The sequence below is a fragment of the Gastrolobium bilobum genome, unplaced genomic scaffold (genome assembly GCF_033153095.1).
Source record: "Gastrolobium bilobum isolate Gb01-03AN ecotype WA unplaced genomic scaffold, APGP_CSIRO_Gbil_v1 utg56655, whole genome shotgun sequence".
Taxonomy (NCBI): Eukaryota; Viridiplantae; Streptophyta; class Magnoliopsida; order Fabales; family Fabaceae; genus Gastrolobium; species Gastrolobium bilobum.
The window spans coordinates 184,079-207,412 of NW_026896372.1; the positions used below are offsets into that span (position 1 = coordinate 184,079).

General features: G+C 38.2%; 1 protein-coding gene across 1 annotated transcript; it reads right to left on the bottom strand.

The window, feature by feature from the left end:
- Positions 1 to 20,299: 20,299 nt before the first annotated feature.
- Positions 20,300 to 21,283, bottom strand: LOC133299409 (uncharacterized). The gene has a single exon (XM_061498860.1). The coding sequence runs from the start codon at positions 21,281 to 21,283 to the stop codon at positions 20,300 to 20,302; it is 984 nt and encodes a 327-aa protein (XP_061354844.1).
- Positions 21,284 to 23,334: the final 2,051 nt, after the last annotated feature.

A 23,334-nucleotide genomic window follows, 5' to 3' on the forward strand; every position in this document is an offset into this window, starting at 1 on the left:
TTCTACTGACTGTTACTGCGTCAGCAGTCAAAATTAATAGATGAAAATTCATCTGTGCAAAATACCCTCAATATTGGTATCAAAATTCTTAGAATTGTGTGATGATTGATTATTGTGCCTAGCGAGCGGTGGTGTCTCCGTGTGTTTCCACATCCATTTCCTCACCTTATATATCATTACTGCAGGCTAGGAGAGCCTTGAGTGCAGGGGCACTTGGATATGTCATATTGGGAGGTTTGGTGAGTGGGACACAGGAAGATATCATTGGCATTGTTGTGGTGGGGAAATTTCTCAAGGCGTTTCTTGAGGAGATTCCAAGTTTCCGCCACAGCGGGAGATAAGGTTCTCCATTGATTGTTTCCTGATGTGGGGTCTATTTTATTAGCTCCATATCAGATGTCGCCACCATAGTTGGCGGAGCTGAAGAAGCTCATTGAAAATCTTTCAGAGAAAGACTTCTTTCGACCGAGCGTGTCTCCATGGGGAGCACCGGTCACTTTTGTTAAGGTAAGATGCCTTACGCCATTACTTTATCGTGATGGTGCCTTGTTGAGAATGCGAGTTTCTCTTCAGGAAATTTAAGTGGGTAACACTTGAACTTTGTGGCAAGGCCACACGCGATCTTGTATATGCAAGTTTTGTGTATGTACAAGTAGTTTGTGGGTTGAGTGGTCTCCATGACTCTAGGTTCTTATGTTGATTATTAATATGCTTCATAAGTAGTTGGCATGTTAACACCTGGAGTAGTGTAAAGCATGAAATAAGTACGATAAATTGTGGTAATGTATCAATTTTATTTCACCTTTAATTGACTCTCAGTTTTGCAAATACCATGGCGATTGAGGTATACCGTTGCATTGAGTTTTTGATTTATTATGTTATTGAAATTGAAAATTTTGCAGGTGTACAAGAACGAAGATACGTTATTATGTGAATGAATATGTTAAATAACATGTATTGGTTGAAATGAACATGATTATGATTTCGTACTGTGAAATGAATATGAATTTATGTTGAGGATGTTGAGTATAAATTGTAAGTCTTGTTGAGGCTAGAGTCATGGAATAGGACCAAACTCACTTAAGTTTGGTGTGGATTTGAGTATGTGGGGTTAGGTCACCTCTATTGAAAGAGTGACTGGTGATCCCAGTGTGTTGAGCGTCAATTTTGATGTCTTCGTGAAGTTTCGAGTTTTGAAGGTGACTTCCTTGTTTGGGGGTGAACTTCTCGAGACGAAAACTGTGAGAGTCAAGAATGAGCTTTTGGAGAAGATCCAATAGGCGCAAGTGCAAAGAGAGTGTCTGGACTTGGTGAAGGACCAGGACAATGTGTCTTGGTTTGTAGAGGGACAATGTTGTTTCGTGTCCAAATGTTCGTTTGTCAGAAGGTGAAGTTAGAACGCCAGAAGCTGTCTGGTAAGCTTCAACCTCTTGAGATTTCGGAATGGAAATGGGAGAGCGTTTCCATAGACTTCGTGATGGGTTTGCCCAAGACTCAGGCTGGCTTTGACTCTATCTGGGTCATTGTGGACAGACTGACGAAGTCTGCCATTTTCTTCCAGTGAAGGTGAGCTTCACTACTGAGCAGTTGGCCAAGCTGTATGTTCGCGAGATTGTGAGGCTTCACGGGGTACCCAAGAGTATCATCAGTGATAGGGACCCGAAGTTCACATCTCGGTTCTGGGAGGCGCTGCAGGGAGCTTTTGGTACTCGATTGATATTGACTACAGCCTATCACCCTCAGACTGATGGACAGACTGAGCAGACCATCCAGACCCTGAAGGACATGTTGAGGGCTTGCACTTTGAAGCAAGGCTCAACATGGGATAGGTACCTGCCATTGGTGGAGTTTTCGTATAACAAAAATTTTCATGCTAGCCTGGGTATGGCACTCTACGAGGCGTTGTATGGTATGAGGTGTCGGACTCCTACCTGCTGGTCTGAGGTTGGAGACAAGGAGTTTTTTTGGCTTGGACTTTGTCCAAGATATTTGATAACACATATTTTGTTACACTTATTTATTACTCTTGGTTGGTATTTTTAGGTTTTATTTGAATTAAATAAAGGTCTTTTGGGTCAAATCAGAATTCTAGATTTTAATTGGATTTAATTGATTTTCGTCATAATTTTCCAGATTTACACTACTTTTATGTTTTGGCCATATCTCACATTCCAAATGTCCGATTCACTCCGTTTTTGTTGCGTTTTGCAGCTAACACGAAGGGCTACAATTTATATTTGATATACTGAAGCCAATTCGGACAGAAAGACGGTCGAAAACTGATCCCAAGATGGACGTGTTTTGCTGGAAATTTATTTTTACATTTGAACTTAAGTTATAATTTTGAACCCAATGTACATGAGGCCCAAAGCCAATATTTCTGTTTTGTTTTCTTTTATTTTGGGTTGGATTTGTAGAGCTCGAAGCCCAGCTTGATTAGGGGTTAAAAGGGCGAGAGTAGGGAACTTGTGGATCATCTTTTTCGTTTGAATTTGAATTTTACAGTTTTGAAATTAAGAGAATTTTCGTCTTTTCTCTCTCCTCTTTTCTTTAATCAACCCAAGGGTTGAGGATTCCATGGTTGATTCCTGAGGACCTGCGCCTCATTTTGAACCAAATTCGTTTCTCTTTCCAACTCGGTTTGAAATCGCGCGATTGTGGGTGTTCAATCTGAGATATGCGATTGCGTTCTTAGGAAAGAGATTAATTATTAGATTTAATGGTTAGGTTGATTAACCCAATGAATCTCAAGTCGAACGGGTTGATACTCCGCGATTGCGCGAGTAGACGCGTCGTATTCGACCAAACGCTAAGCGATCGCTTAGAGAGGGTTCTCAATTGGAAACAAGGATTCTGATTCAATTGAGATCAATCACGATTTGGTAATTATTTGTCCAATGATGTATATCCTTGGAATCCTAATTCTTGGGTTGGTTACTTTTAATTTGATTATTCTCGTTTGTTATTTTATTTTTTATTTCAGTTTAAATTGACAATCATATTAAAAAAAAACCCGTTTTTAGTTTCCAATTTTCTTTAGTTTTCGTTTCTCCTTAATTTCTCTTTTATTTAGTTCCCATTTTTATTTGGTTTCCATTTTTAGTTGTTTCCCATTTTTATTTAGTTCTTGTTTCATTTAGTTTCCATTTTCATTTGGTTTTCATTTTATTTTTATTTTTATTTTTATTTTCATAACTGAGCGATTAAGATCCTTACAAACTCCTTGAGAGACGACTTAGGGTTTTCCACGTTACTGCAAATTTTCTGAACTCTAAATAAAATTAATTTTTAATTTGCGCGAGTTCGACAGATCGTGTCAAATTTAGCGCCGTTGCCGAGGAGTTTGCATCGTTTTCTATCGTTCTTTACCCTCTTCCTCCTTTTGTTTCTATTATGCAAAAAATTAATCATATGGAGTGGTGTGATAAGCAGACTAAGAGGATCTTCACATGTGGATGGACATTTCTTCAAGCCTTTTTATGAGGGACTCCAGCAACAGCTCGTGGAGGCACAAATCAGGCTCACTGATGCCACTTACCTTCCCTAAGGAGGATAGGGAGTCTTCTTTTCCTTTTTCTTTATTTCCTTTTTCTTTGCATTTTTTTTATTTTTTTTCATCTTTAATTGTCAATAAGTAGATTTTCCTTTTCTGTCTAATAATTGTTGAGTTATACATGGAATGAACTTGGACATATTTATTTTGATAGATTATTCAGATAATGCTTAATTCTTGACTCTTGGATTATATTACTTGTTGACTGATATTGTTATGCTGATTGCGTAATTTGGTTTTACCCTTGTGAGATTTTGGGCCTGTATGAATGGATTACATCTTTTTCCATTCTCTCTTTGTTGTGTGTTTCTGCTCATGATCTTTATTCTCAAGAACTTGATCTTGTTCTTTTTGAAACTGTATTTTTCATTTACATGCATGAACATGATAGAGGCATTTTTTCTTTTATTTTTCCCTTTATCCAGATAGTCATCCCTTACATTATTATCCCTTAGTGAGCCCCTTTGAGCCTTTATATCCTTTGTTTCTTAAGCCACATTACTAGCCTAAGTGAAAAACCAATTAATTCCACACCCTGGAGATTTACTGAGCATTGATTTTCACTGTGATGTTGTGTTTAAGTGTGGAGGTTTGCCCGAGACGTACAAAAATCTAAGTGTGAGGGGTGACCATCTGATTCTTTTTTTTTTACTGTATTGATTAAAAAAAGGCAAAAAAAAAAAGCAAAAAAAAAAAAGCAAAAAAAAAAAGCCAAAAAAAAAATAATAATAATACTTTTCATTATCTTTGTTTTATTTTCTTTGTGTCGTTCTTAACTTTTTCTCTTGTTGATTTCTGGAGTGTTTAACCTTCTTTTCTATATTTTATACATACCTTCACCTCAGCCCCATTACAACCCTGCATAAAGCCCTCTTGATTTGTGCATGCATGTGTTAGTAGCAGTGGAGAAGAAGAATTTGAGCAAGCCTATGGTAGAATAATTTTCTTGAGTAGATTTGAGTGATACATTGATTACTTGATACACTTGAGAGAAAAATATTGAGAGCATCTATAAGGAACCATTTTCGGTAATTGGCACGTACAGTTGAGATTAGCAGGTCTTGTGATTTGAGATTAGGGAATTTCTGTCCTGATTGGTTAATCTGTTGAAGACTTGTGATTTATGTAAATTTTCTGTATACTTGGTAATTGTTAGAAGGGATTGGCTCATCTTAGTCTTTGCTTTCTATTTAGTTTTTGCCCAGGAGTGCAAAAAGACAAGTGTGGGGAATTTGATAACACATATTTTGTTACACTTATTTATTACTCTTGGTTGGTATTTTTAGGTTTTATTTGAATTAAATAAAGGTCTTTTGGGTCAAATCAAAATTCTAGATTTTAATTGGGTTTAATTGATTTTCTTCATAATTTTCCATATTTACACTACTTTCGTATTTTGGCCATATCTCACATTACAAATGTCAGATTCACTACTTTTTCGTTTGAATTTGAATTTTACAGTTTTGAAATTAAGAGAATTTTCGTCTTTTCTCTCTCCTCTTTTCTTTAATCAACCCAAGGGTTGAGGATTCCATGGTTGAATCCTGAGGACCTGCGCCTCATTTTGAACCAAATTCGTTTCTCTTTCCAACTCGGTTTGAAATCGCGTGATTGTGGGTGTTCAATCTGAGATATGCGATTGCGTTCTTAAGAAAGAGATTAATTATTAGATTTAATGGTTAGGTTGATTAACCCAATGAATCTCAAGTCGAACGGGTTGATACTCCGCGATTGCGCGAGTAGACGCGTCGTATTCGACCAAACGCTAAGCGATCGCTTAGAGAGGGTTCTCAATTGGAAACAAGGATTCTGATTCAATTGAGATCAATCACGATTTGGTAATTATTTGTCCAATGATGTATATCCTTGGAATCCTAATTCTTGGGTTGGTTACTTTTAATTTGATTATTCTCGTTTGTTATTTTATTTTTTATTTCCGTTTAAATTGACAATCATATTAAAAAAAACCCCGTTTTTAGTTTCCAATTTTCTTTAGTTTTCGTTTCTCCTTAATTTCTCTTTTATTTAGTTCCCATTTTTATTTGGTTTCCGTTTTTAGTTGTTTCCCATTTTTATTTAGTTCTTGTTTCATTTAGTTTCCATTTTCATTTGGTTTTCATTTTATTTTTATTTTTATTTTTTTTCATAACTGAGCGATTAAGATCCTTACAAACTCCTTGAGAGACGACTTAGGGTTTTCCACGTTACTGCAAATTTTCTGAACTCTAAATAAAATTAATTTTTAATTTGCGCGAGTTCGACAGATCGTGTCAAATTTAGCGCCGTTGCCGAGGAGTTTGCATCGTTTTCTATCGTTCTTTACCCTCTTCCTCCTTTTGTTTCTATTATGCAAAAAATTAATCATATGGAGTGGTGTGATAAGCAGACTAAGAGGATCTTCACATGTGGATGGACATTTCTTCAAGCCTTTTTATGAGGGACTCCAGCAACAGCTCGTGGAGGCACAAATCAGGCTCACTGATGCCACTTACCTTCCCTAAGAAGGATAGGGAGTCTTCTTTTCCTTTTTCTTTATTTCCTTTTTCTTTGCATTTTTTTTTATTTTTTTTCATCTTTAATTGTCAATAAGTAGATTTTCCTTTTCTTTCTAATAATTGTTGAGTTATACATGGAATGAACTTGGACATATTTATTTTGATAGATTATTCAGATAATGCTTAATTCTTGACTCTTGGATTATATTACTTGTTGACTGATATTGTTATGCTGATTGCGTAATTTGGTTTTACCCTTGTGAGATTTTGGGCCTGTATGAATGGATTACATCTTTTTCCATTCTCTCTTTGTTGTGTGTTTCTGCTCATGATCTTTATTCTCAAGAACTTGATCTTGTTCTTTTTGAAACTGTATTTTTCATTTACATGCATGAACATGATAGAGGCATTTTTTCTTTTATTTTTCCCTTTATCCAGATAGTCATCCCTTACATTATTATCCCTTAGTGAGCCCCTTTGAGCCTTTATATCCTTTGTTTCTTAAGCCACATTACTAGCCTAAGTGAAAAACCAATTAATTCCACACCCTGGAGATTTACTGAGCATTGATTTTCACTGTGATGTTGTGTTTAAGTGTGGAGGTTTGCCCGAGACGTACAAAAATCTAAGTGTGAGGGGTGACCATCTGATTCTTTTTTTTTTACTGTATTGATTAAAAAAAGGCAAAAAAAAAGCAAAAAAAAAAAAAGCAAAAAAAAAAGCCAAAAAAAAAAATAATAATAATACTTTTCATTATCTTTGTTTTATTTTCTTAGTGTCGTTCTTAACTTTTTCTCTTGTTGATTTCTGGAGTGTTTAACCTTCTTTTCTATATTTTATACATACCTTCACCTCAGCCCCATTACAACCCTGCATAAAGCCCTCTTGATTTGTGCATGCATGTGTTAGTAGCAGTGGAGAAGAAGAATTTGAGCAAGCCTATGGTAGAATAATTTTCTTGAGTAGATTTGAGTGATACATTGATTACTTGATACACTTGAGAGAAAAATATTGAGAGCATCTATAAGGAACCATTTTCGGTAATTGGCACGTACAGTTGAGATTAGCAGGTCTTGTGATTTGAGATTAGGGAATTTCTGTCCTGATTGGTTAATCTGTTGAAGACTTGTGATTTATGTAAATTTTCTGTATACTTGGTAATTGTTAGAAGGGATTGGCTCATCTTAGTCTTTGCTTTCTATTTAGTTTTTGCCCAGGAGTGCAAAAAGACAAGTGTGGGGAATTTGATAACACATATTTTGTTACACTTATTTATTACTCTTGGTTGGTATTTTTAGGTTTTATTTGAATTAAATAAAGGTCTTTTGGGTCAAATCAAAATTCTAGATTTTAATTGGGTTTAATTGATTTTCGTCATAATTTTCCATATTTACACTACTTTCGTATTTTGGCCATATCTCACTCTATAGATGTCAGATTAACTCTATTCTTGTTTTGTTTTGCCGCTAACAGGAAGGGCTACAATTGCTATTTAAGCTACTGAAGCCCAATTTGGAAGGAAAGTTGGTCGAAAACTGATCCCAAGATGGACGTGTTTTACTGGAAATTTATTTTTACGTTTGAACTTAAGTTATAATTTTGAACCCAATGTACATGAGGCCGAGAGCCAATATTTCTGTTTTGTTTCCTTTTATTTTTGGTTAGATTTGTAGAGCCCGAATCCCAGCTTGATTAGGGGTTAAAAGGGCGAGAGTAGGGACCTTGTGAATGATCTTTCGTTTGAATTTGAATTTTACAATTTTGAAATTAATAAAATTTTTGTCTTTTCTCTCTCCTCTTTTCTTTAATCAACCCAAAGGTTGAGGATTCCATGGTTGAATCCTGAGGACCTGCGCCTCATTTTGAACCAAATTTGTTTCTTTTTCTAACTCGGTTTGGCATCGTGCGATTGTGGGTGTTCAATCTGAGATACGCGATTGCGTTCTTAAGAAAGAGATTAATCATTAGATTTAATGGTTAGGTTGATTAACCCAATGAATCTCAAGTCGAACGGGTTGATACTCCGCGATTGCGCGAGCAGACGCGCCGTATTCGACCAAACGCTAAGCGATCGCTTAGAGAGGGTTCTCAATTGGAAACAAGGATTCTGATTCAATTGAGATAATCACGATTTGGTAATTATTTGTCCAATGATGGATATCCTTGGAATCCTAATTATTGGGTTGGTTACTTTTAATTTGATTATTCTTTTTTGTTATTTTAGTTTTTATTTCCGTTTAAATTGACAATCATATTAATAAACCCCCTTTTTAGTTTCCAATTTTCTTTAGTTTTCGTTTCTCCTTAGTTTCTCTTTTATTTAGTTCCCATTTTTATTTGGTTTCCGTTTTTATTTGATTCCCATTTTTATTTAGTTCTTTTTTCATTTAGTTTCCGTTTTCATTTGGTTTTCATTTTATTTTTATTTTTATTTTTATTTTTATTTTCATAACTGAGCGATTAAGATCCTTGCAAACTCCTTGAGAGACGACTTAGGGTTTTCCACTTTACTACAAATTTTCTGAACCCTAAATAAAATTAATTTTTAATTTGCGCGAGTTCGACAGCTTGTGTCAAATTTTACTACCCTGCAGATCCAGTTGATCAGGGAAAAGCTGAAGCAGGCGCAAAATCGCGAGAAGAGTTAATACGATGTCAAGCATCGTCCACTGGAGTTCACTGAGGGTGAGCACGTGTTTGTGATACTTTCACCTATCACCGGTGTTGGTCGGGAACTCGGAGTGAGGAAGCTGAGCCCGCGATTCATTGGGCCCTACCAGATCCTTGGTAGAGTAGGACCTGTTGCCTACCGGCTTGCCTTGCCCCTGAACTTGGCCAACATCCACGACGTGTTTCACGTGTCTCAGCTTTGCAAATATGTAGCGGATCCTTCGCATGAGGTGCAACCGGATGATGTGGAGGTTCGGGAGAACCTAAAGACTCTCGTCGGACCACTTAAGATTTTCGATCGAGGCGAGAAGCAACTTAGGAGCAAGATCATTCCGATGGTCAAAGTGTAGTGGACTGGGAGAACTCCTGAGGAGTGCACTTGGGAGCGAGAGGACGAGCTTTTCCGGCAATATACCGACTTCCGAGACAGGTATGTTTCTGATTTTGAGGACAAAATCCTTAAAAAGGTGGGGTGAATGTAAGAACTCACATCGTTAATTAAGGAAGTTAATTAATTAATTACGAGAAATTAGGAAATGATTCCATAATTGGCTATGGAAAAGCGCGTACCGGAAAGGTGCTGCGAAAAATAAAATAAAAAAGGATAAATCTTAGAAAAATGAGTAGGATCAGAATCCTAAGTTTGGGATTAAAATGCTAAGCGTAGTTATTAGCGCTAATACAGTGCGATTAAGTTTAAACCGGCTATAAATATGACTTTTGCACAAAACCCTAGGCATTCTATTGTTGCTCTACATGAGTGGTGGCTGAGCAGCTCCTCCCTCCACTGTTCCATTGCTTCTTCATCCATTTTGTGAGCTTTGGGACCTCTTTTCTTCCATTTCTCTTCACTAAATACCTTGTATGTGTGAGAAGGATCATTGTGAGGGTGAAAAGGGGCTGTGTTCTAGTTGTTTAGCCTTTGTTTTTGGTTGTTGAGGGGCTGACCTTTGTTGTTTGGGTTGTGGGAGCTTGGTGTTGGCATTTGAGGTCCAAGGAGTGACCTTTGTGAAGAAAGAACCAACCTTGGGTGTGCCATTTTTGTACCTTTGTGAAGTCAAAACTTGAAGGGCTGATTGGTGAGCTCCAAGAGCCATGGTTGCTCTGTTTTGAGCTTGGGTAAGCTTTACCACCTTTGATCATGAGTTTTAATGGTTAAAAGAGGTGTCTTGGCATTCTTAATGAATTAAACAATTAACCAACTGATATATGAACCTAGAACAGAATAAAAATGCATGCTTTAACGTTTAGAAGTGTTAAAAATGGAACCTTGGAAGTGATATCTCGTGAAATGCAGAAAATGCATTCTGTCGCGAAATATCCGGATATGATATCCGGATATGGACTTTGAGATATCCGAATATGGATATCCGGATATGATATTTGGATATGATATCTGAATATTGATATCAGGATATGGTATCCGGATATTGATATCCGGATATGATATCCAGATATGGTATATCTGGATATGTCCCCGTCAAATATCCGAATATTCTGGGTTTTCGAGAACAGTAACGGTACTGTTCATACAAAACTGAGCTATGGGTTTGTGGACCCTAGATTGTGGAAGTTGAACTTCTGTAATGATTAAGTTAAGTCAGAATCAAGGGATTAAGGGCTTGTGGCTTTGTGAGAAGCCTTAAGACTTAGAAGCGCAAAGGAAAGGTATTGTCTTTATATCGTATGCTTGTAGAGTATGAATATTGATATTATTATTGGTCCAAACAGATTGTGATTGTGCTGTGTGTGGACTTTGAGCTTGGTTGGACTATTAGTTTGGATTGTTAGCTTGCAAGGTAAGCTTTCGTGTCCTCGGTTTAGCCATTATATGTTCCACCATGTCCCATGGGGGATGGTTATATGCATGATGTGTTTTCATCTACTGTTTTATTGAAATGCTATGGAGCTGTTAATTGCAAAATGCTTATGATATGTATGTGGTGTTTTGCCTAGCCAGGAAGCCATGGGGTGGTCCTGGGGGCGGGTACAGCATGGGCTGGTACTATGTGGGTAATAGACGTATTCCTGCACTTCTCTGATCAGTAGAATGGTTATAACACACATGACATGATTATCTTCTACATTGCACTGATTTTGGAACCGATATTGAATTACTGCTTTTAGAACTTATATTGCACATGTAAGTGAGCTTGGGGTGGAAGATCCTTGAGGACCCCTTGTCTTACTAAGATTTCTTGTTTAAAGATCTCACCCCACGTTTGGGGACGCTTATTTCAGGTTCAGGTAACTTGGGGGCGGATGCCTCTAGCGGCAGGAGGCCAGAGCTTAGTTGATTATTTTATGCTATATGCTGACATGACTAGATATTGGATGTTGTTTATGTTTTCTGTCATGCTTAGGTTATTTGATTTGAGACTCTTGTTGGGCGTGTTGCCTTATTTGGCGAGCATGTGGTTTGTCCATGCCGCTTTGATGTTAGGGCTTAAGCACGGCCAAGAAAGAAAATGATGATTTGAAGAGCGTGCTTAAGCGCCCATCAGCGCGCTGCAATTTAAAAGTTATAACTCGAAGAGCGCGCTTAAGCGCGATCCATCGAGCTTAAGCGCGCATGTTAATTTTGCATTCATAAATTAGGAAGCTTAAGCGCGAATAAGCAGGATTAAGCGCCCCGAAAGACCCAACTTAAGCCCACTTGAAGTATCCACTTAGGGCACGAATTCTTTCCCCTTAAAAACACAATTAGGGTCAGAATTAAAAAAGGTTTTACACATTGGAAGAGAGTACTTGGTACTTGGAGGCAGAAGGCGGAGATACACCTAGTTCATGTTCATGAGCGGCGGAGACGGATCAACATCAAGTCTGCACTGGAGATATTGAAGATTCACCAATCATCTATGGAGTTTAGGGGAGCTTTTCTATTTTCTTTCGTTCTTGATATTGCTATGTCCTGCTAAATCTTTAAGTAGTTAGGGTTAGATGAAATTCAAGATTTTTATTATGCTTTGAACAATTCGCTATGTTAATTTTCCTTTTTATCATGAATGAAGTTATCTGTTTTTAATGCTTTATATAAGCTTGAATCTTATATATTGATCTTAGGTGAATGCATGACAATAGGAATGTTGGTGTGTGATTAATATCTGATAATTTCATCGTAAACTTTATGATTCTAGGGATAGATGTTGGGTGGTTTGCTGATGGTGGAAAAATATATATTCTAATGGGGGAACGTTCCTTTGTTCTAAATTAGCAACAGAAAACAGAGTTATTCCCTTACTTCCAACCCAAGTGCGCAAGTGCACGCATCAAGTAATAATGGGTGTATTAATGCCCAGATTATCGTTCCCACGAGGATAGAGAAACTCACTGTGACCACATCAGTGGCGTCCTCCAGAGGCAGCCTCCTTGCTTGGTAGAGAAACTTACCCACTATGGAGACATTCATCTCACGTTCGTCAGTGGCACAACGAAGCCATTTAAGGCTGGTTAAGGCTTTCTTCACGAATGGGGGTAAACCAGTTTGTCCTGCTGCATGGATATATTTCTTTCTGGGTACAGATGGATAATGGGTTCAGTGAGTTCAGGCTCTTGGTCATAGCTGGCTACAGGAATTACTTTTACTGAGAGTTTGGTCATTTTTTATTATTATTTTTACAAAAAGGAAGTTAGGGCAACAATGCAAAAGGTGGGTAAAAGTCTCTAAGTTAGTGGGAAGTAGTAAAACTTGAAGGAAGAAGGGGTTGAGTTTAAATAGATAACAGGAGGAGGGAAATGGAAAGGCTTCTGGGACGTGGAGGTTAAGGAGAGGTAGTGGAATGGGGACGTCACAGAACGAGTGGTCAGAAGTTAGTGTCCTGTAACTAATGATGATGATTGTAAGAAGATGGAACGGTTTAGGTTAGAACGTGAGAGAGGCGAAAAGAAAAGGGTGCAATTGCATTAATGGGTGAGGAGACGGTTGCTTTTTCTGAGCACGTTTTCAAGATTTGCAATAAGTGATATGGCTGCGTACTTTTTGAGTGACTCAGCAGGGACAGGTGTCCCAGTTACTCTTATCTCCTAACCCAGGAACGTTCCCTTTGTCTTTTCCTAAATTATATAAAAAAATGCTGACTAATAGAATGTAAATCTAGCCTAAATAGGAGAAGGGGGACGTAAATCATAACAGATAACCAATTACTATTTACTGTAGTGTATATTATAAAAATATATAAATATATAAAATATACATTTTTTTTAATTGGGACTGTGTGGTTAGTAAACCACCCCAAAACTACGTTCCTGGAACGGAACGTGTGTTATTTGGACTTTGGAGTTGAACATCAGACGTTCCCTCCTTTTGGGAGCTATGTGGTTAAGGTTAACCATCCCAAAACTTTGCTCTTTGTCAGAGAGCAAATGAATCCACTGGGTTGCCTCCCGGTCAGCGCTTAGTTTAATGTCTTTAGCTAGACATGGTACTTACCTTTCAGGTCTCTGGAAAAGTTGTTGAGGGAACTTCAGTGTCCCCTGGTAATGATCCTGGTATTCTTGTATGGAGATTGGCAGCAATCTGTCCCAGATGGGACTCAATGTTCCTGACCACTGCATCATTCCTGGTGACATATTCTTTGACATAGTTTTCCAGGGTGTTGATGCGTTGGTCATCTTTGTTAAATGGAACATAATTGTTTCTCCTTTGTTGTTCAAACGTTCCACTGCTGCTACCTTGCTGGTACTGCTGCTGCGTGTTGAATGGTCTTTGGTTCATGGTGGCCTCCATTGGGGGTTACGGTTCTGATCTTTGGTGATAGTTCCTCCAGGATTTGAATTGATATTGCGTCATGCTTGCTGATTGTCTCTGGTGAAGTTTCTGTTGCCAAAGTTTTCTGCATAACACACCAATGCAGTGGATGGACAGTCTGTTGAGTCATGAAAGTCACCATAGGCTGAACATGGTTTAGTTTCAGCTGCTGTGAGTTGTAAGACTTCCATCCTTGGTGCTTCTTGATCAGCTTTCAGGTTCTTCACCTTATTTAGGAGTGATGCCAGTTGGGCTTCCATGGTAGTTTGTTTGTCTAGTTCTAGCATTCCAGGCTTCCTTACTGGGCTCACCCTGTCTATTGGCCACTGGAGACATCTTTCTACAGTGCCTTATATGATTTCATACCTAGATTCAAGTGTTCCTATAAAAAAATATCCTCTGCAGCAAAATCAAAATGTGACTGAGAAGTATGGTCAAGTCCTTTATAAAAAGATTGTAACACTCCCCAACTCTCTACCCCATGGTTTGGACATTTTCTGATGATTGACACGAGCTGTCGAACTCGCGCAAATTAAAAATTATTTTTTATTTAGGGTTCCAAAAATTTTGTAGTAAAGTAGAAACCCTAAGTCGTCTCTCAAGGAAATATTTTTGGTTAAAATCGCTTATGAGAACAGAAAATTAAAAGGGGGGTTTTGGATTTTGATTGAATAATTAAAAGACAGAATATAAAAATTGGGATTAAAAATTATGATTAAAAATTAACCAACCTAAGGTTAGGGTTCCTAGGATGTCCTTTCTTGGATAAAAATTACCAAATTCGCGATTAATCTCAATTGAATCAGAATCCCTATTTTCAATTGAGAACAATCTGATCATCAAATCTGATGATCATTCTTTTCCATAATCGCAATTGCGAACCTCAAATCGAATATCCACAATCGATCGATATCGATCTGAGTTAGGGAAAAGAAAAGAATCGGGTTAGAGAATGATCGCGAATCCTCTAGACAGATCCATGGAATCCCTTCCCCTTAGGTTGATTAAAGGGGTTTTAGCCTAGCATGGCTAGGATAAACATGATTAAAAATTAAAATAAATAAAGAGAAGAAGAAGAAGAAAAAGACGAAGAACGCTTCAGAGAAAGTATTTTGATCCCAAAATTCGAAAATTACAGAATGAATAAAAGTTTCCTACTCTGCCGTCATATACCTCTACCCAAATCGGGTTAGGGCTCAGTTCTGATCGGCCCATCTATCTATAATACGAAATAAAATAAAACTAAAACTTGGCTTTGAGCCACTTAAGTAATTGTGTTTTAATTTAAATTACAAGTTCAATAATCAAATAAAACTTCAGCAAAACGCGTCCAACTTGGCGTCAGAAATCGACCAGCTTCCAGTCTGAATTGGGCTTTGAGCTCTTCATAAGAATTGTAGCTCTTTGTGTTATTTGAAAAACCTTATAAGAACGGAGTCAATCCGACAACTATGGACCGAGATATGGCCAAAATACAGAAGTAACATAAAGCTAAAAAATTCTGACGAAAATAAATTAAACCCAATCAAAAACTAAAAATCTAAATTAACTCTAAAAATCATTATTTTATTCAAATAAATCCTAAAAATACTAATCAAGAGTAACAAATAAGTGTAATAAAATATGAGTTATCAAATTCTCCCACACTTATCTTTTTGCACTCCTGGGCAAAAACTAGAATATAAAAAGAAAGCAAAGAAATAAGAAAAGAGTGAAGATCAACCTATCCTTCCTAATAATTAGCAAGTATACAAAAGATAACAAAAATCACAAGTCTTGAACAGATAAACCAACCAGGACAAAAATTCCTTAATCTCAAATCACAAAACCTGTCAATTTCAACTGCAACTGCTAACTACACAAGAATGGCTCCTCATAGGATGCTCTCAATTTTCTCTCAAGTGTATCAGTTAATTCAGTATATCACTCAAATCAACTCAAGAAAATCATCTTACCATAGGCTTTCTCAAGTTCTACTTCTCCACTGCTAATAACACATGCATGCACAAATCAAGAGGGCTTTATGCAGGGTTGTAATGGGGCTGAGGTAAAGGTATGGATGAATATGGAAGAGAAAGCTAAACACCCCAGAAATTTACAAAGAGCAAAAGTTTAGAAATACTAATAACATAAAACAAAGATAATGAAAAGATAGAAATAAACACATTTTTTTTCTTTATTTTTTTTCTTTCTTTATTTTTTTTTTGTTTTTGTTTTTGTTTGTTTTTGTTTTTTCTTGTTTGTTTGTTTTTTTGTTTTTTTTACGCTTTTGAAACAATAATACAGATAAAATATCCAGATGGTTACCCCCCACACTTAAACTTTGCACGTCTCGGGCAAACCCCCACACTTAAACAAAACACTACAGTAAAACCAATGCTCAGTAAATCTCCAGGATGTGGAATTAATTGATTTTTCACTTAGGTTTGTAATGTGGCTAAGAAACAAAGGTTACATAAGGCACAAAAGGGCTAACCAAGGGAATACAATGCAAAGATGGCTATACAGAAAGAAATGAATGCCTCAATCATATTCATGCATGGAAGTGAAAAATGCAGTTTCAAAAAGAACAAGAGCAAGTTCTAGAGGACAACAATCAAGAGCAGAATCACACAAGAAAGAAAAATTGGCCTACAGATGAAGACCATGTCTACAGGCTCAAAACCTCACAAGGGTATACCAAATCATGCAATCAACAGCACAGTATAAAGCAGCAAGTAATGCAATCCAAGAATCAAGAACCAAGCCTAAGCAGAAATTTCTATCAATCAAACTCTATGATTCAAGTATAATCCATGTATAACTCACTAATTATAAGAGAGAACAAGAAAACCAATCAACTCTCTTTTTTCTTTTTTCTTTTATAAATCCAAACATGAAAAACAAAACTACGAAAGGAAGTGAACTCCCTGTCCTCCCTAAGGAGGGTAAACAACATCAAGCAGCCGAAGCTCTGCATCCATCTATGTCTCTACAAGCTGCTGTTGCGCTCCTTCATAAAAGGGCTTCAGACGATGCCCATTCACAGTGAAAGTGTGACCAGTCTGCTTTCACTTAATTCAACTGCACCATAAGGAAAAATATCAGTAATAACAAAGGGGCCATCCCATCTTGATCAAATTTTACCAGGCATGAACTTAAGACGGGAATTGAATAACAGCACATTCTGGCCCACTGCAAATTCTTTCCTCAGGATCTGCTTGTCATGGAATGCCTTTGTCTTTTCCTTGTATATGCGTGAGCTCTCATAGGCATCCAACCGAAGCTCCTCGAACTCTTGCAGTTGTAGTTTCCTTTCTCCCCCTGACTGGATTAGGTCCATGTTACACTGCTTCACAGCCCATTATGCCCGATGCTCCAGCTCCATTGGTAGGTGACATGCCTTACCATAAACAAGATGGTAAGGGGACATCCCGATCGGAGTCTTATAGGCAGCCCTGTATGCCCACAAAGCATCTTCCAACCTCTTGCTCCAATCCTTTCTATTAGCATTGACAGTCTTCTGAAGGATTTGCTTAACCTCTCTGTTTGAAACTTCAGCTTGGCCATTTGTCTGTGGATGGTATGTTGTAGCTACTTTGTGGAGGACTCCATATTTTTTAAGTAAGGCATCCATGCTCCTATTGCAAAAATACGAGCCCTGGTCACTGATAATAGCTCGAGGAATGCCAAACCTGCAAAAAATATGAGAACAGACAAAATCTACAACAACAGCAGAATCATCAGTTCGGGTGGCTTTCGCCTCAACTCACTTAGAAACATAATCTACAGCTAAGAGAATGTAAGCAAAACCAAAGGAAACAGGAAAGGGACCCATAAAATCAATACCCCAAACATCAAATTCTTGGAGCAGTAACATCCACCGAATGAGTCTAGGCTTAGCATCTGCTTTCTTTAAAAGAAATTTCAAAGCTGCATGGTCAGAGAAAACAATAACCTTGGTATCTAATAGATATGACCGAAACTTATCAAGAGCAAATATTATAGCCAAGAGTTCTTTTTCAGTGGTGGTATAATTGGATTGAGCAGAATCCAATGTCCTGGATGCATATGCAATGACATGTGGGGCCTTGTTGACCCGCTGAGCTAGAAAAGCTCCAACAGCATAATTGGATGCATCGCACATCAACTCAAATGGGAGAGACCAATCAGGTGCCCGGATCACAGGAGCTATGGTTAGGCAGCGCTTCAGATGATCAAAAGCTGCCTTGCATGCATCACCAAACTCAAAGTCAATGTCTTTCTGGAGGAGGTTGGACAGTGGGAGAGCAATCTTGCTAAAATCCTGAATGAAGCGCCTGTAAAAACCTGCATGGCCAAGAAAAGAACGAACTTCCCGCACAGAAGCGGGGTAAGGCAAAGCAGTAATAACATCAATTTTAGCAGGATCCACTTCAATACCTTTTTTAGAGGCAATATGTCCAAAAACTATCCCTGACTCAACCATGAAATGACATTTTTCAAAATTCAACACAAGATTGGTTTGAATGCATTTGTTCAAAACTCTACCCAGATTACCCAAACATGCATCAAAAGAAGAGCCATAGACACTAAAATCATCCATAAAAACTTCCATGCAATCCTCTAACAACTCAGAAAAGATGCTTACCATGCAACGCTGAAAAGTACCTGGTGCGTTGCAAAGTCCAAAGGGCATCTGCCTGTATGCATATGTGCCAAAGGGGCATGTGATGGTCGTTTTCTCCTAATCCTAAGGTGCAATGTGGATCTAGAAGTAGCCTAAGTATCCATCCAGAAAACAGTAGTGGGATTTACCAGCCAACCGCTCCAACATCTGATCAATAAATGGAAGAGGATAGTGGTCCTTGCGGGTTGCCTGGTTGAGCCTACGGTAGTCTATGCAGACTCTCCAACTGTTTTGAGCTCTTGTTGAAACAGCTCATTATTCTGGTTGGCAATCACAGTGACTCCCGACTTCTTAGGAACCACCTGAACAGGACTAACCCACTAGCTATCAGATATGGGGTAAATCATTCCAGCTTGCAAGAGTTTTGTTACTTCCTTTTTCACCACATCTAGAATCAGTGGGTTCAAACGCCTTTGGGGTTGTCTCACTGGTTTAGCTCCTTCTTCAAGTAGAATACGGTGCATGCATGTTGAAGGACTAATGCCAATAATGTCAACCATTGTCCACCCAATTGCCCTCTTATTTGCTTTCAGCAAAGTTAATAGTTTATCCTCCTGCTCAGGTAAAAGGTTCTTTGCCACAATGACCGGTAGCTGCTCATTCTCCTCAAGGAATGCATATTTTAAGTGGTCAGGCAGAACCTTCAACTCCAATTTCGGAGGATGCTCAATGGATGGAAAAGGTGTAGTTGGTGGTGCAAGTTCTGCAGACAACAAGTCAGCAGCTATGCCTGTAGACAAGTTCTCAAAAACACAATTAGGATCATCAATAATATCAGCAGGAAATTCAGACAATGCAGATTCATCAATCAGTGCATCATTAAAACCAGAAAGATATGATGCTATTTCAGCACACACAATGCACTCTTGACTATCACCACAACCACAGAAATCAGAATCATGAGTAGATGAAAAATCAGAAAAATCAGCAAGGAATTTAGCAGAAACATCCTCAACAATTCCATCTATCACATCAATGCAGAAAACAGAATGCTCTTCCCTAGGATGTTTCATGGCATCAAATATATTAAAATGCACAATGCTATCACCAAACTCCATGGAAAGAGTACCAGCATGAACATCTATCTTGGTCCTAGTTGTTCTCATGAAAGGCCTACCAAGTATAATTGGTGATCTATTACTAGCAGTCTCACTCTCCATTTCTAAATTGTAGATGTCAGCAGGAAAAATCAGATTATTAACTCTGACTAATACATCCTCAATCAAACCAGATGGGTGAATACTACTCCTATTAGCTAATGTAACCACAATACTAGTAGCACGCAAAAGACCAAGACCAAGAGACTTATACACAGATGCAGGCATAACATTAATGGAAGCCCCTAAGTCTAGCATGCAATCATGAAAAACAGAATTACCAATCACACAAGGAATAGTAAATGTCCCTGGATCTTGACACTTTTTAGGCATGGGCTGGATGAGTGCTGATACATTCTGACTCAGGTTAACTCGATCATCTCTTTTCAGTCTCCTCTTGTTGGTGCACAGCTCCTTTAAAAACTTGGCATATCTCAGAATTTACTGTATTGCATCCAGAAGAGGGATGTTCACCTCAACTTTTTGGAAGGTGTCAAGTATCTCTTTATCTTGAGCCTTTGTTGATTGCTTCTTGGACTGAGTGGCTCTCTGAGGGAATGGCAGAGGGATATGGACATCAGATATATCAGTGCTCTGCTTCTTGGAACTAGTGTCACCTCTCTTAGATGACTCAGCAGCAGCTTGGTTTGGCTCTTCCACTTGCTTTGCAGACCGCAAAGAAATAGCACTCACATTTCCGCTTCCTTTTGGATTTGGAATTGTTTGGGATGGAAGGGAGCTGCCACTTGCTTGTTGATTCTGACTCACTAATGTTGCAAGTTGGCTAATCTATGTTTGCAGATTCTGGATGGAAGACTCAGTCCTCTGCTGGAACTACAGATTATTAGTTGTCATATGCTTCACTAAATCCTCCAAAGAAGGACCATTGGTACTGGCTTGTTGCTGCATTGGTGTATGCTGCATTGGTGGCAGCTGCATTGGTGGCAGCTGCATTTGCTGCTGCTGCATTTGCTGTGGAGGTGCAGATTGTTGGAAATTCTGCCTCTGTTGTAAGGGTACAAACTGCTGCCTCTGCTGGAATGGTGCACTTTGCTGATTCTGGCTCCACTTGAGATTTGGATGATTTTTTCAGCTAGGATTATATGTATTAGAGAAAGGATTGTTTTGTTGCTGCTGGTACTGTGGCTTTCCAGGAAAAACTGCAGCAACAGGCTGATCAACTTGGAAACCACTGTCTTGAAAGGAAGGACAAGCATCCGTGGGGTGACAAGGATCACAGCGGATACCACACAGGTTTCTTGTCTGTTGAGCATAAGGTTGCACTGTCTGTGTCACTGCCAACTGCTTCGCCATTGATGTCAACTCATCAAGCCTGTTTTCTATTCTCTGGTTATTTGTGCTTGATGCTCCTGCTGCTGCCACTATTGGATTTTGCATTGGAGAAGATTGCACTTGGAATAGTGCACTGTTGTTTGCTCTAGTGCCAAATTGTTGAGCATTAGCCGCTATCTCAGCAATCAACTCTTTTGCCACAGCAGGTGTTTTATTTCCCAAGACTCCTCCACTAGCTACATCTAAAAGGTTCCTATCCATAGGCAACAACCCTTCATAGAAGTAAACAATCAGGAGATTGCCTGGAATCTGATGATGTGGACAGCTTGCACAAAGCCTTTTGAACTGCTCCCAATATTCATGCATGTTCTCCCCATTAGCCTGCCTTATGCCACTGATCTCCTTTCTGATTGTGGTGGCCCTGGATGAAGGGAAGAATTTCTCTAGAAAAAATCTTGACATGTCATTCCAGCTTACAATGGAGGAAGGTGGCAAGTAGTATAGCCAGTCTTTAGCTCCACTGTCTAAAGAGAAAGGAAAGGCACGCAGCTTGATTTGCTCCTCATCCACCCCTGGTTGCTTCATAGTGCTGCAAACTACATGGAACTCCTTCAGATGTTTGTGACGATCCTCACCTACAAGACCATGAAATTTAGGAAGCAAGTGTATCAGTCTAGACTTCAGCTCAAAAGGTACATCAGGGTTAGCATAACAAATACACAGAGGCTGCTCATTATTAGCATCAGGTGCAGCCAATTGCTTAAGAGTCCTATTATCCATGGTCACAGAATCAAATAAATTACCAAAAGAATAAACACTATGTAAAGGATTCGATCAAACAGACTCAACAGACTCAGACTCTAAGGTATGCTCAGGAACAGCTCTACTGTAAGTCAACCTACGAGCTCTTCTAGCAGCACGCAATGATCTCTCTATCTCAGGGTCATATGCATGTAAATCGTCAATACTGGTAGTACTCTTAGTCATGCATCATAGGCACAAGCATGCAGCAGTAAAATCACAAAACATACGATAGGACACAAAAACTATCGAAAATAGCAAACAGAAGAAAAAATAAATGTACGAAAAATACTAAACGAACTCATAATGATATGAGACCAACTCTCCTAAACTCTAAATGACCCTACAGACTCAAAAATCAAATAAAAAATTTTCGAAAAATAAAATAAAATAGTAAACGATTGAATTCGGCTAAAATTGGTCTTCCATCATGAAAGGCCAAACCTTGATGACTTTTGACCGGGACAACCTCCTCTTTCACGTCACCAATTTTCAGGTCAATCAGAGCACGTTGAACAATAGCAGAAATACCCAATACGTCCTGAAACGACAAAAAAACACTAAAATGGGTTAGTAAACGACAGAATTTGGCAAAATTAAGGAGACAACACGCCCTTCAAGGGCGTGACTTATGCTCATAAGATCGAATTCCTTTGGGAATAGAACTCCCGAAGCCAATCCCTCAAACAGAAGTTTTACCGATTTCCCCAAATTGCCCAATATTGCCCTAAAACGTAAACCGTAATGCAAAAAAATTCAAAAACTGAGACAAGATGCATGTGCAGAATCAAATTCTGATGCGAAATCAAAGGTGCAGAAATCAGAATCAAAAACACAGACAAGTGCAAACGCAGAAACAAGCAAGACGCGCAAAAACGAGAGAAATGCAAAAAATAACGAAACAGAAACGAGACAGAAACGAAACACCAAACGAACGAGAAAGAATACAGAAACAGATAAATCAAAAACAAAATAATTTTTTTCTAAAACAGAAACAGAAAACGAAAATCAAAAGAGAATGGAAAACGACTACTGAAACAAAAAAATAAACAGAAACAGAAACGATTTTTTTAGGAACAGAAACGAAAATGAAAGAAGAAGATGATCAAGAAAACAAAAAAGAGAAGGGAAAGAGGAAGAACGCTTTGACGTGCAGATTCCCCGTGAACTCGCGAACAGCCAAACAAGCTGCGAGCTGCAAAATCAGAATCCTGCAAACCGAACTGCAAACCTGCAAAATCTCAAAACACAAACAGAAATTGAACAGAACAATAAACGATTTAAACCGATGCAATTTCCCCGAAAATTGCGCCAAATTTGACACGAGCTGTCGAACTCGCGCACATTAAAAATTATTTTTTATTTAGGGTTCCAAAAATTTTGTATTAAAGTAGAAACCCTAAGTCGTTTATCAAGGAAATTTTTTTGGTTAAAATCGCTTATGAGAACAGAAAATTAAAAGGGGGGTTTTGGATTTTGATTGAATAATTAAAAGACAGAATATAAAAATTGGGATTAAAAATTCTAATTAAAAATTAACCAACCTAAGGTTAGGGTTCCTAGGATGTCCTTTCTTGGATAAAAATTACCAAATTCGCGATTAATCTCAATTGAATCAGAATCCCTATTTTCAATTGAGAACAATCTGATCATCAAATCTGATGATAATTCTTTTTCCATAATCGCAATCGCGAACCTCAGATCGAATATCCACAATCGCTCGATATCGATCTGAGTTAGGGAAAATAAACGAATCTGGTTAGAGAATGATCGCGAATCCTCTAGACAGATACATGGAATCCCTTCCCCTTAGGTTGATTAAAGGGGTTTTAGCCTAGCATGGCTAGGATAAACATGATTAGAAATTAAAATAAATAAAGAGAAGAAGAAGAAGAAAAAGACGAAGAACGCTTCAGAGAAAATATTTTGATCCCAAAATTCGAAAATTACAGAATGAATAAAAGTTTCCTACTCTGTCGTCATATACCCCTACCCAAATCGGGTTAGGGCTCAGTTCTGATCGGCCCATC

Bases quoted from the DNA above. Each gene is read 5' to 3' on its own strand.
- LOC133299409 (XM_061498860.1), bottom strand. From the start codon at position 21,283: ATGGATAATAGGACTCTTAAGCAATTGGCTGCACCTGATGCTAATAAT.